The sequence below is a fragment of the Mesoplodon mirus genome, assembly GCF_964341445.2.
Source record: "Mesoplodon mirus genome assembly, chromosome: 9".
Classification (NCBI taxonomy): Eukaryota; Metazoa; Chordata; class Mammalia; order Artiodactyla; family Ziphiidae; genus Mesoplodon; species Mesoplodon mirus.
The window spans coordinates 14,607,404-14,621,557 of record NC_138985.1 but is presented as its reverse complement, the minus strand read 5'-3'; the positions used below and the strand labels follow the sequence as shown (position 1 = coordinate 14,621,557).

The window sequence follows — 14,154 nt, the reverse complement described above, 5'->3', positions numbered from 1 at the left end:
TGAGACAAACATTTTTTTCTTAAAAATTTGGCTCTTTTTGCTTTGTTCAATTCTTTGTGAGTTAAATCAAGACTATTTCTTTTGTTAAAACAGGAGTTAAACTCATCCTGAAAGACATCTTTTTAGATATCTTATAGGGCAAAGTAAATATGATTTATAATCAATATCCCTGTGAGATTCTTTTACTGTGAATGGCTCATTACAGTTTACAATTATACCACGTTTCCCCTACTAGAGAAGAATGGTAAAATCTTTAGATTTTCATTTTGTAGTTGACTGTCTGATGAAAAGGACATTCTGAATTGGCCATATCACAACTGGAGTATTGTGTTGAATTCTAGTAACATTCCTGGTGTAAAATGAATACACAGGAATACACACAGGAAAGGATGAGATTATGCTAAACTGTCTTGAAATACATGATAATTGCGATTGGGCATTCCAGATAAATTAGAAAACAAAGCTGTTTTCAAATATCTAAAATACTGTCACATGGAACATGAAAACTGGTTTAGTGTGTTGATAGTTATCACTTTAGATTGCTATTGAAATAAAAATTATAATAGAAATGCCAAGAGTTTTATTTGCATCATGAGTCTTCAAATTATTTCCTTAAAACAATATAGCTTATATACATTATCCCTGTATTGTAGTTTATATTTTCCTTTCTTTGAGAAAAATAGCATATAAGCATTATAAATACCCCATACAAAACTATTTTGAAACTTTGAGTTCAGCTTAAATATATTTTAGTAATCAGGCAAAAGTAATAAAATGAGAGAGTTACATCCTAAGTGTTAAGTAAAATTAAAGAGTTGAAAAGAATGTTTTTATAATAATTACTATTACTTAATAAAGTTTATTGTTTAACTCATACAATGTAAATGTTTAATAATTACCTTGATGTTGTAAAAATGCCATACACTAGTGTTGTCCTTGGGTTATCAGTTTCCAGCAGAAACACATCCTCTATAAAAGGGAAATATCAATGTTTAAGATTCCCAAATATTTAAAAAATTTATCCTAAGAAATAATTTCAACTACAAAAAGTATTATTCAGAAAGATATTCCTGCAGCATCATTATAATTTGACAGCAACTAAATGATAAGCACATGGTAAAGTAAATTAAATAAAATGTTATACAAACACTTACGGAAACTATGCTAATGAAATAATATTAAATAGAAAAGACACAATGGTATTTAATATAGACCAGAACCATGTAAACCTTAAAACTATACATCAGAATACAATAAGAAGATTACCAGTGAGTGTTTCTGGTTAACAAAGCTACAGAAATTTTCCTGTTTCTTCTTTTTTCCTGAATTTTCTAACTATCCTTAATGATAACATATTACATTTTTAATTTTAAAAGTATTACAAATCTCAATTTCTTTCTTTTTTTTTTTTTTTTTTTTTCGGTACGCAGGCCTCTCACTGTTGTGGCCTCTCCTGCTGCAGAGCACAGGCTCTGGACGCACAGGCTCAGCGGCCATGGCTCACGGGCCAAGCCGCTCCGCGGCATGTGGGATCTTCCCAGACTGGGGCATGAACCCGTGTCCCCTGCATCAGCAGGCGGACTCTCAACCACTGTGCCACCAGGGAAGCCCTCAATTTCTTTTTAATCTAGGGTTAGAATTTGGAACATGGAAGAAAACTTTTTCACAATGACTTATAAGACTTTTTGTCTTTTAGTCAAAATTGCTAGTGATATTTTTATTTAATCAATAATACCCCTAACAACAAGAATTTTAAAGTATATTGAGGCAAAGGCAAAAGTACAGATCGTAAGGTACAGTAATACATAACAGAATCTGGAAGTAAATTTCTGATAGGAAATTCCAATTAATAACCAATTGTTATGAATACAAGAAAGATCTGGATTTAGTGACCTTTTTGCAAATAAGATTCTTGCTGACCAATATAAAGAAAGATGTATTTTGTTATTCACAATAAATTTAGAACCTCTTAAGCAATAAATTAATAACCACTAGTCTTTCCATAAAAGGCTGGCACTGTCTATTCTCCCTAAAAACGGGAAAGACTGAAACATTCTAAGTCACTGAAACATAAATATACTTGCAAAGAATTTGGGGGGAAATAATGAGTAACTAGGTTATAACATGAAATCATACTTAGAACTTTTTTTCTAGAAAAGCTGAAATAAAAACTTGTGTTTCTATGATCAATATAATGGCTTTTGAGGAGACCAACTATTTCAGTTATTGTAGTTACTAGAACTAGTATTTTTTCCATATTATAATACATTTTTATTGCTTACCTCATCACCTGCCTCAGTACTTGAGACTAACCAGCATTTTATATTTTAATGGATTAAAGCAAAATAAAAGTCATTTCTAAATGGCACTTAGTAAACATGATACTATTATGTGTACCAAGTTATTCTACTGTTCGAAACATATGGACACCAAGGGGGAAAAGCATGGATGGGGGTGGTGGTGATGCTGTGATGAACTGGGAGATAGGAATTGACATGTATACACTAATATGTATAAAATAGATAACTAATAAGAACGTGCTATATAAAAAATTAAATTAAATTAAATTTAAAAAAAAAGAGAACTGTTCCTTGGCAGAAAGGTATCAGATTGTCAGCCCTTATTTGACCTGTAAAGTATAACCCTCCTCATGTCACACATGCTGAGAATATTTAGTCCCAGGGTCACCAAGAATAACTAAAACTGGAGCACAAGTCTACTTTCTACTCTGACACTTTTCCATCTAACCTCTATTCTGTCCATTAACTGTAGTAAAAATATATAGCTGTATTCTCATACAAACTGATTTTAAACCATAATATCAGAATTCAAATATATATGAAATACACATTTATTTTAGAAAAGCACAAACATATCATTACTTATATATAAATTATATAAATACCTCTCCTCTCTCTAAAACACACACAAACACACAAACAAAACACATGGATTCATATATCATGGTGGATTCATATATCATGGTGGATTCAATGAACTAAATGTTTCAGCAGTGCACTTAGGGGCAAGACAGATTAAAAAATACTTCAGGAAATTCATGAACAGTATCCAGATCATTGATTCAAATCAGCACTTATTTATGCTGAAAACATTCATGAAAAATACATTCTCTTTTGAGAGTTTATTAAAATATGTAAACTTTACAAACTCTCTTTCAAGAACATTTTTCAATCTCACATTTATGTACCTAGTTCATCAAAGTGTGTTTCCGGGCCATCTTCATCAGTTACCGAGCATACCAGCCTTGCTTTTAAGAAGGTAGTCCACTTGTTGACAAGGCTACGCAGTCCACCAGTGTCATTCTGAAACCATTTTGTAAACACATTTCAGATTGCTTAAATAAATATTGAAGTGTATTTAAAATTTACCTTGGATTCTTACTACTTGGGGATTTGTTATAATCTGAAAGGTGGAAATGTTAACCAAATCTGCATATCAATAGTTAAAGAGGAATATTTAAGATCTATAGTATTTTTTTAAAATTGCCTTAGTTATACTGTTTTTCTCCTATTATATGATATCAACTGAAAATGTCTCAAAATGAATTTGATAAATATATGCCATAACGCTTTCTAAATTTCTGATAAAAATATGAGTAAACTGTTATGGAGACTACATAATTTAATTTGCCTTTTCTTGATAACTCATTTTCTTCAGTACAAACATAAATGATTGTATATAGGGAAGCGTGCAGATTCTACCATGGTCAGGAGAGTGGGTTTATACTTAAACCAAATAGTCCCCAATAATTCTATTTTCTCTCCTTCATTTCTCTGCATTATCATTTAATCCTTAATATTTCTAATCAGATGCCTTATATACATATTTCTCTGGTCAGGGCAGGGAAAATGGTATTTGGATCATTCACAAATAGTCTCTATTGAATGACATTTTTTCTGTACTCCCTGAAGCCTTTCACATCATCAGCTGGCTTTACTGCCTTGTTCCAAATGACTGAGAAGCAGATAAGCTCCAAAATCACTGGAATATTGTAATGTTTAAAAATAGACTATTTTAAACACTAAATATTTTAAGAAATACTTTTGCACAGAAGATGCTAATCATAAATGAGTCAGGACAAGCCTGTAATATTCTTATGTGAGAAGACATCATGAGTTTTTTTGTTTCTATGTATACTTACTCTTGATACACAAGAACATTTTGATCAGTTTGTAATTAGAACTGTATTTTACTAAAGCATTTCTTAATTCTCACTATTATAGACAGTTCCTCAATAATTGTTTCTTACTGATGTTTTGCTGTATTTTATTCACAAGAATTGTTCTATTTCTTTCTATAATATACAATTCAGCAATTTCTTTTTAATACTAATGCATTAAATGGAAAAAAGCAAAAATTAATCAAAACTGTTTATTTGTGTAAAACCATAACCAAAATATTCCTTGGATTAAATTATTTTCCAAAATAGTGTGTTTATCTTGTATGACTGATGTGAATAAACATTAAATCGAAATGTCTCCTTTTAATATTTTATTAATTTGTAACTGTAGATTTAAAAAGTAGGAAGATTAAACTATTGGAAAAAGAAGACATGTTTACATAATTTGAATTTCTTAGTCTTTCTTCAAATTAGAACAACTTTAATACTTACAGGACATATTCTAGCAATCATGGAATGAATCTGTTTTGTGCTTCTGCTATTGTCGGTCAGTTTCTCTTTGAAGAAGAAGTACACCTTAGCATCATTTGGATCAGTGCCATCTGGGATAACATGTGCATCCACAAACATAGGTTCTAGAAAAAAATACAAAGACGATATATATACTCACGATGAAAATCCATCTACTCTCCATCCAAGTAGACCACAGGCACATGCCTTCTCCATCTTTGGTATAAAGGAACAATTCAATATTCATAGCCAAAGAGTCTAAAAGCAAGCAATTGTATTCACTGAACATACCGCATTTGGAATGTCAAGTGTCATAAAGTATAGCTATGATATAAAGCTTAAACTATTTTTCTCTGTCTGCAATAAATTCTGGAAGTACATTAATTGTAAAACTTCTTTGTGCCTGATGAGTTTTAAAATATGGAAAAACTTTTCTACCAGTTATTTCCCATGGGATCTGATAGTCGTTTCTTAGAAAAAAAAGTTTGTTTTCAATCTAGTGCATATAAACTCAAATTCACTGAAGCAGAATGAGGAGTTGGGAGTCCATGATCTGAAAAACACATTTTATTTAAAATACAGCATATGAAATGAAGGGGAAACTTTTCAAGGAAAAAATGCAGTCATTTGAAGACATAGAGGGATTCCTTATTTCAAGAACAAAACAATTTTTAGAATACTCTATTTCCAGATGTACTGGAGGAATAATTTGAAGAAGTAAATGGACAATCACTGCTTTCTTGTGCTGGTCTGTCAGTGAAATAAGATGCTTAACTGTAGTGATTCATGCTTAACTGTGCAATGTTAAGTGAATTGCCAAATCTAAGGTCAGCTTAAATTTTCCCCAGGGTGAAATGACAAAGATCTTAGTGGTTTCTTCTTCCTCGAAACAACAGCAACTGATTGGAATTGTACATTAAAGTCAAATGAGCACTTTTCATGATGTGAATTCCATGTGACCCCCAAAATTGAAAACATTTGAACACTGATAATCATAAACTTATCATACTTATGATTTCCATTAAGTATTAGTCAAACTGTGAAAAAATAATGTATACCAGCTTTATAATTTTAGGATCTAAGCATAAAACAAATAGGAGCTCCTAAATATGCCCTATTCGTTATATTTGTCATAAATTTAGGAAAATGTTTAGATTTGGCATTATTAAAATATACAAGTAGACCAAATAAATAAATGACGTTTAATTGTAATATGCAACAATTAAACAACTGGAGAAGATTCTTGTCTATAGGTACATATGATGAATATCACTGTCAATTTTATTTCTTCATATATCCTATGATAATTCTATGATTGTTAATAAAGAGTTAGAATATGAAATATGGCTCATTTCATTTACTTATTTAGCCTAAATATTTAAAATCACAGAGTACAGAATTGTTGTTACTCATATTTTAACTTTTTAACCATTTTAATGTAATTTTCATTATGAAGTTAAACAAATTAGTTTAAAGTATGATTCTCAGAAAATGGATAAACTGTTATTTTACCACTTAGCCATTTGGAATTGTGTTGATCAGTTCTGACTGCATTCCTCTTGGTTAAACTTCGAAAAATAGCTGCATCTGTCCCCATGAAATCTATATACATTGCAGAGAAAAGCTCCTCATCTATGAAAAAGCAAATGTGAACAAAATTAAAAGCAAATCTTAACTGTTTTTAAGGCTATTTTTAAAATCAAGGAGAATTTGCTTATTAGATCATGACACATATTACAGAATATTTATAGTTGTTAATTGGTTTCCATTGTCCACCAAATTAAAAAATTGGATAAAGTTTAATTTGGTCTCATTAGTGTCTGTATAATGACCAAAACAATCTTTTTGATATAGAGATAAAAATTCCTCTGCCTGTACTTAATTATATTAAATACTTAACTAAACTTGATTATATAGTGTAGTGTGTATCCGAAATGGCAGAAATAATATAGGTATAAAAATAAAGAAATGGCTTAATTATTTCTTCTTTAATAAATAAAAAATACTGTAAGAGTCAGAAAACTTGATTTCTAATTTTGGCTGTAGTTAAACTGGGAATTAGGGATAAGTCATTTAGTACCCTGAGTCTCAAACTTCTATGGGAATTGGATTATGATCAAAAGTTCACACTACATATTAAAAACTCTATGATTTTACTAAATGGATTGAAAATAATAGTTTTTATTATTATTATTTCATGAGATGGAAGCCACATCAAATTGTCAAAGTACTATTAATGATAAAACAATTTCATCATTAAATGTATATGTTTTGATCTTTATGCTAGAAGGTTTCTCTAAGGTAAACAACTGCTACTTTTTCAATTGCAACACATAACATTATGTTAACAATATAATATGATGTTAATAAGCCATATATGGCTTAACATATAAAATAAAACTTAAAGATAAAAAAAAAGATATTGTAAAATTAAATTAAATTATCATTATTAATGACAAAATAAAATATGTTAATCCACAACACTGGACATTTTGCTTATTTGTTAAGATCCACATTAATTTTTATTCTAGTAAGGAGAGTAAGCAGTAAATTGGTATGTATGACCTTTGAGTACAAGTTAAGTATCTATTAAAAAATAATAAAATTGATCAGGTTTGGCCCACTGAACTACCATGCAGCTGCATTCTTTGACTAATGTTCTAGAATTACTCCCCTGGCTACCTTCAGATTGTGGTCATTTTGGCAGGACTGAAACATTTTAAAGCACTCCAAGCTCACTGTTTAGTAATAAGCAATACCAGTTGGCCTAGGATAGAATGGAGAATGGAATGTTTTTAATATGTGCTCACCAGGTCACAAACTGGACCCCTACCAGTTAGCAAGTGGGTATGTCGGGCATTGTGTCGCCAAGTTCTGCTTCCTGGTAGAGATCTGAATTCCATGGGAACAGATTATAGGGAGATAACAAAACGTGCCTGAAAGAATTTTGAGCTATTTAGCTTCTTTACAATTTTGTGAACATTTGTGAAGCATCTACACAAGTATTCTGTAGATACAATGATTGTTAAATTGAGATACTTTGTAATTAATTATTTCACAGCTTTGTTCTATCCAATTATGCCCAAAATAGGGGGCTATAAATTCCTGATATTCAATAGATTTATTAGCACAGCTTTGAATTATGGTATCTGTTTACAGGAAGGAAAATAAAAGGACACTCAGAGGATGGTTTATGGTAGACAGGACTGATTCTAACCCTACTGCATACCACCTTATTAGTTATGTCTTAAACATTACAAAAGAGTTAGATGGCTAATTGGCTTCATTTCCTGTCTTAAATTCTCAGCAATTTTAATAGCAAGTTAAGGATAATAAAGTTTCTGCTTTATTTTTTGTAAGAAATATTTAATTAATGTCACTTTGGAAAGAATTTTGTTTGAGAGTAGAAATTCTTTTTTTTCAGAATTTCATTGTAGGGTTTATGCAAAGATTTTGCTTTCCAGTTGTACTTCCACTGACTAAAAAATATCTCATGAGGCTTTGAAGAGGTTCTTTAAGAGATGTCATCTGACTTTGTTGTGCTACAATAATTACTAAAAATAGCAAAGAACACTAGCACTTTGGGCCAGATGCCACACTATATTATGTAATTTGAAATTCTTCTAATGCTCAACGTTTCATGGCATTTTAATAGATAGAAATATTTTAACCAATTTGTGTTATTTAGTGCACTGCAATTGAACAGAAATGATAAAACGTCAAATGGCAAAGTGAGATAAGTACACAAATGAAATTGCACAATATCAGAGATAATATTACAGGGATAATCAGTAGACTAAATAAGATGATAAATATAAGTTTATACAGCTTCCTGCTCTTTTTAGTTTCAGGTTTCAAGTTAAGCAAACTGTTTTAATGATTTTCTTTGAGAGTAAAAATTGTAATGTTAATCAAAATATTAAAAAGTAGCATAGGGGGTTTCCCTGGTAGCGCAGTGGTTGAGAGTCTGCCTGCCGATGCAGGGGACATGGGTTCGTGCCCCGGTCCGGGAAGATCCCACATGCCACGGAGTGGCTGGGCCCCTGAGCCATGGCCGCTGAGCCTGCGGGTCTGGAGCCTGTGCTCCGCAATGGGAGAGGCCACAAGAGTGAGAGGCCCGCGTACCACAAAAAAACAATAAATAAATAAATAAAATAAAGAGCAATAACAACTTTAATTTCAGAAATGAATCCAATTCTCTAAAGCGCAAAACTATTACACGACTTATTACAGTTTAATAGGAAAATTTATACTGCCTTGTTTTAACCTTTTTTTGTTCTAAATAATATTTGATGAGATAAAACTCCAGTATGTGTTAACAATAATTTAGAATTTTGAAGTTTATTTTCATAGCATTTAACTTGAAATAAGTGAAAACTTTATATATTTATCTAGTACTATACAAATCTTACAGTTTCTAAAGGTGAATAAAATTTTCTTCCTCATGAAGAAAATACTTTTGGAGACACTGCTTCTATTAAATAATATTTAGAAACTTATTTGAAAATACTCTGCATCAGACGTAATTGTATATCTTGAAGTTTCAAAGCTTTCTAATTTTTCTGTCCTAATGATACATTTTCATTTCCTCCCTGCCCAATTTGAATGACTATAGGAAAATAATTTACTGGATAATTTCCAAGCTCACATTTCAGTCAGTGCTGGATGTATTTGTCTTAATTTAGTTTCCAGATCTGAGAAAGAAAGATGAGTTGCCTTTTTAAATGAATCAAAGCAAAGGGTTTTGAACAAATTAATTATTTTTCCACCTGTTCTACTGTCAAATGATGCAACTTTACCACTGGCAATACATAGAGAAACAAAAAGGGAAAAGCATTTACTATATAATCGGCATACTGAAATCCAAGATTTGTCCCACAGTCAACTAATGTTAAGTCAGACATATTCTAGAAGTGTCTTAATTAGGCAGAAAAGAATGTCTTTTAAGTGAGGTATAGAAGGCACTGGATGATTGAGACTCAAGGACATTGATTTACTAATGTGTATAGCAGCAATCAACTGGGCCTGCTTCTTAACTGATATATTTTATAAAAAATGAGAAAATAAAAAAGTGATTTTATGAGCACATCTTTTTTAGTACAGCAACTTCTAGACAATCCACAGAGAATGTACTTGGCTAACACATGCACTTTGTTATTATTTCACATGAAAGAAATACCAGTTTTAATCATTTGTAAAAGATTACTAAAACATGAGAAAAAGTGAATACAATTAATACTAGAAAAACAACTACAGAAAACACCGAAATTTACTTTATAATATATATTAATATATGTATGCATATACATAATACCTATTAATATATTTATATACATACATACACTTTTTAAATGGTTGACTTGCTCTACAAATGACAGCAGTCATATTAGATGAAAAAATACATGGTTATCATTTAATCATGAATATTCTTGGAAACGAGAAATTAAAATTTCTCAAAACTTTCTTTCTATTATTTTACTCAGGTGCTATCATCCATGCAGCATTCCAAAATGGGCATATGGTATCATGAATTTATTTTCTTTAATTTCCTTTTTTAAAAAATATTTCCCCCTCCCTCTTTTATTTTCCACTTACTGATCATAACAGACACTGTGTTCACATTGGGGTTGAAAGAGCAGCGTCCTTTTCCGGATTCACACTTGGAGTCAATCATGAAAACTTGGTCCTTTATTACAGATAAAATTGGAAAAGTAGTAATGATAAATTACTTTATCTTAGTTAACCAATTTTTCTTTAGTAAAACAAAGCATCATCATAAATAATATGCTTTCTACTTGGTTGCTTATGCCTTCCCAATTTTACTATATTAAGACTCTCTTGGCCTATATGAAGAATCCATTTGTAAGTTATAAAGCTAACCTCAGCAGGTCAAGTTCACATCCTACTACACTCCCCATAAAGCTGATCCAACAAGTTCTCACATCAACATCAATAAAAAACACTTGGAAATCAAGGATCATTGTAAACCTGAACTAGGTATGTTGAACATTGGCCAAAAGAAGAAAACTGATTACAGAGAAACAATGTGTATGAGGATTATGAAACTTTCAAAATAATCAAGATTTTTTTAAACATAAAATTTTGTTACCATTTATTTTGTTATATAAAGCATTATACTAGATTCAACAAAATAATTCATAATTTAGATTAAAATGTTTCTTTTACTCATTCATTTATTTATTTAACAAAAATTTATTGAGCACCTACTACTTGCCAGACACTGACAAAACATTGGGGGTAGAGTAAACAAAACAGACAAAAATCCTTACCTGTAGGTAACTTATAATCTAATGACAGATAATATAAATAAAGAATATAAAGAGAATAAATACATAAAATATGAAGTATGTTAGATGGTACTCAGTGCTTAGGAAAAAAATTAAGCAGGGAATGGGACTAGGGAAATCCACGGATAGGGGGGCAGTGGGTTCAATTTGAAATTTAATGGTCAGCGTAGCCTCACTGAGAGGGAGCATTTTGTTGGTATATTTATCTTTTTTCTTATATAAAGTTAGTAAAAGCTACTACTAAAAATCAAAGAAAAATGATCACATTTGTAGATTGCATTAAATGATGGAGGACCTTAATTATCAAGCTGCTTTTCAAAATTATCCTGAATGAAATGCGGGCTCAACATTTTTGAGCATGGAATAAAAGGATCAAAACATTGCTTTAAGAAGATTGGGCCTTACTTGTGCTTTAAGAAGATTGAGAATGGTGGTTGTAAAGACAGACACTGGGTTCAAGAAAACAAACTTGTTTTGAACTGCAGTAGTCCAGGAATTAGGTAATAATAATCTGACATGCCAGGATCTCAGTGGTCAGGGTAAGAGTGGTAAAGATGTAAGAGGATTTGTAAAGTGAAAATCGACAGAACTTGGCAATCAATAACAAATTGGAGGTAGCTCAAGAAGATGAAAAAAAAAGTTTATTCTGAAGTTTTGACTCTTTAAAGAAAATAAAACTAGCTCATTTTTGTTATACTGAGTGTGATGTATTGGCGGGAAATCCCTGAGGTAATGGGAAATTAGAGAGCTTAAAAAGAATCACAGTGCTCTAGCCTAGAAAGGTCCTATAACACGACGCTCTTCATGGATTAGCTCTAAAGATGAGGAAAATATGACTTGTCCAAGATCACCCATAGCTAAATAGTGACAAAAGCAAAATTAAAATTCAATCTCCTGACTCCTAACTATGTCTGCTTTCCAAGAGGTCATCATTTATATAATAACTAAACAATGATAAACCTGCAAGGAAAAAAAAAACAATTTAGTATACTTGGTTGTGTAGCCAGAGTCATACATAGATTTGACTAAAAAAGTGACAGCTGGCCCTGCAGGAATTGAGGAGATTGCTTAGGCACCACTTGCTCACCACTGACTTCCTTCTCCATTGCATAGCCTCCTTGTACTCACACAGTGATAGTCTAGACCTTGTCATCCCCAGGAAGGGATGTGATCCATCTGAATAATGACTAATTCAAACACCCTGCAACAATTCTTCAAACTCATCGCCTAAGAACCCTTTCTACTTTTTACAATTTATCAGCCTTCTATCTTCTTGATAGATTAGATTCCATGCTTTTTAATTTTAAGTTTTTCTGCAAAAAATCAATATTAATTTCCTTGAATCTGTAATTTTTTTCATTGCACCCATAGCCTATAAAGACACATCTATCTACATTCTCCACACCTGCCTCCAAACTTCTAAGCATTTTTCCAAAGGTTATCCAACAAGGTGTATTCAACATAGTATAGATTTGTGATCAACTTAAAATGAACCCTCTACACTGCTCAGCAACCTTTCAAAGACACTCTGTCAACTGGTTCTTCTATTGATAACTTCAAACCTTTGCCACTATTGTCAAATCTCCCAATTTATTCTCAGCTCATATGATTGACAACCATGTTGCTTAGAAAGTGAAGCCCTTAAATGAGGCATCAGTTTCTCACTACCAAATATATAAACTATACGCTAATACATCCACTAATACACAAGAGGAAATATTTCTTTTACTCTGAGGCCAGTCCTTCCACCAGTGTTTCAGATCCTATCTTACCCAGTCTTCTTAGGCAACTTATACTTTACATTATCCCTACTCGTTCCTTTTTTTTTTTTAATTATTTTATTTATTTATTTTTGCCTGCGTTGGGTCTTCGTTGCTGTGCACGGTCTTTCTCTAGTTGCGGCGAACGGGGGCTACTCTTCATTGCGGTGCACGGGTTTCTCATTGTGGTGCGTGGGTTTCTCATTGCGGTGGCTTCTCTTGTTGCAGAGCACGAGCTCTAGGCACGCAGGCTTCAGTAGTTGTGGCGCATGGGGTCAGTAGTTGTGGCACACGGGCTTAGTTGTTCCTCTGCATGTGGGATTTTCCTGGACCAGGGCTCAAACTTATATCCCCTGCATTGGCAGGTGGATTCTTAACCACTGTGCCAACAGGGAAGTCCCCTCCTTGTTCTTTAATCTCATTAACTGTATCCTTTACAACATTATTTCAACAACCCCTTCAGCTCTTATACATTACTCTCCTTGAGAATCACGTTTCTTAAAGAATTACATATACTCATCACTATTTCCTGAGTTCTCACTTTCTTCTCAATCCACTTCAGTTGGGCATCCAACCTCAACTGCTCTATTGAAACCCTTTTTTGGCAAGACCCCTAATGACTATCATGTACACAATTCAGTGCTCATTTTTTTAGAACTCTCCTTTCTTGGATTCTCAATGGTATTTGAGATTGTTGTCCACTTCTATCTTTTTTAAATGACTTGTTTTTATTCCCAGAACAAACACACTCGTTTTTTGTTTTTTTTTCCTCTCCTCTTGTTGTTTCTTTTTAGTCTTTTTTGGAGATCCCTTTTCCTCCATCTGGCCATTTAAAGTTAGGAGATCTTCAAGTCTCAGTCATAATCATTCTTTTCATACTATACTCTTTCTGCATGATTAAACCTACACTTTGTTTGGGCTTCAGTTACTCTTATGAAACGATTACTCAAACATTTATATAGCCAAATTTATATTCAGCTGCCTACTTGATATTTCTACTTGTATCTTTCAGCAGCATCTCAGACTCAACAGAATCAGACCCAGGCTCATAATTTTAACCTCAGACATGGTTCTCTTCATTGTTTCTCATCTCAGTTCATGGCAACTTTATAATTAAAGAAGCTAACAAACAAACAAACAAAAAACGAACAACAAAAGTATCAATGTAATGTAAAATACAAGTGACAACACAATTATGTTCATGGCACTTTCTGCTTAAGGTTGTTTCAGTTGCTTCTTCTTGGACACAGGACAAAGACCAATATCTTAAAGGTAGCTTACAAGTTCTGAAATGATTTTGTTTCTGCCATTACTCTTATTAAATAAATACATAGTTGTAGATTGAATCAATAAGAGAAAAAATAGGACCAGAAAGAGAGTACGTGGTGAAAAATCAGAAAAGAAGGCATGACAAAATGTCCCATGGATACAGATG

General features: G+C 32.1%; 1 protein-coding gene across 2 annotated transcripts in view; it reads right to left on the bottom strand.

The window, feature by feature from the left end:
• SEMA3C (semaphorin 3C) overlaps positions 1 to 14,154 on the bottom strand; it is a 184,779-nt gene that overhangs the window by 63,641 nt on the left and 106,984 nt on the right. For both annotated transcript variants that reach the window (XM_082631635.1, XM_082631636.1), the window contains exons 6-10: positions 10,247 to 10,337; positions 6,164 to 6,283; positions 4,634 to 4,776; positions 3,209 to 3,323; positions 900 to 969 (exon numbers count right to left, since the gene is read on the bottom strand). In XM_082631635.1, coding sequence (XP_082487761.1) covers positions 900 to 969; positions 3,209 to 3,323; positions 4,634 to 4,776; positions 6,164 to 6,283; positions 10,247 to 10,337 — 539 coding nt within the window. The remainder of the gene's footprint in view (positions 1 to 899; positions 970 to 3,208; positions 3,324 to 4,633; positions 4,777 to 6,163; positions 6,284 to 10,246; positions 10,338 to 14,154) is intronic.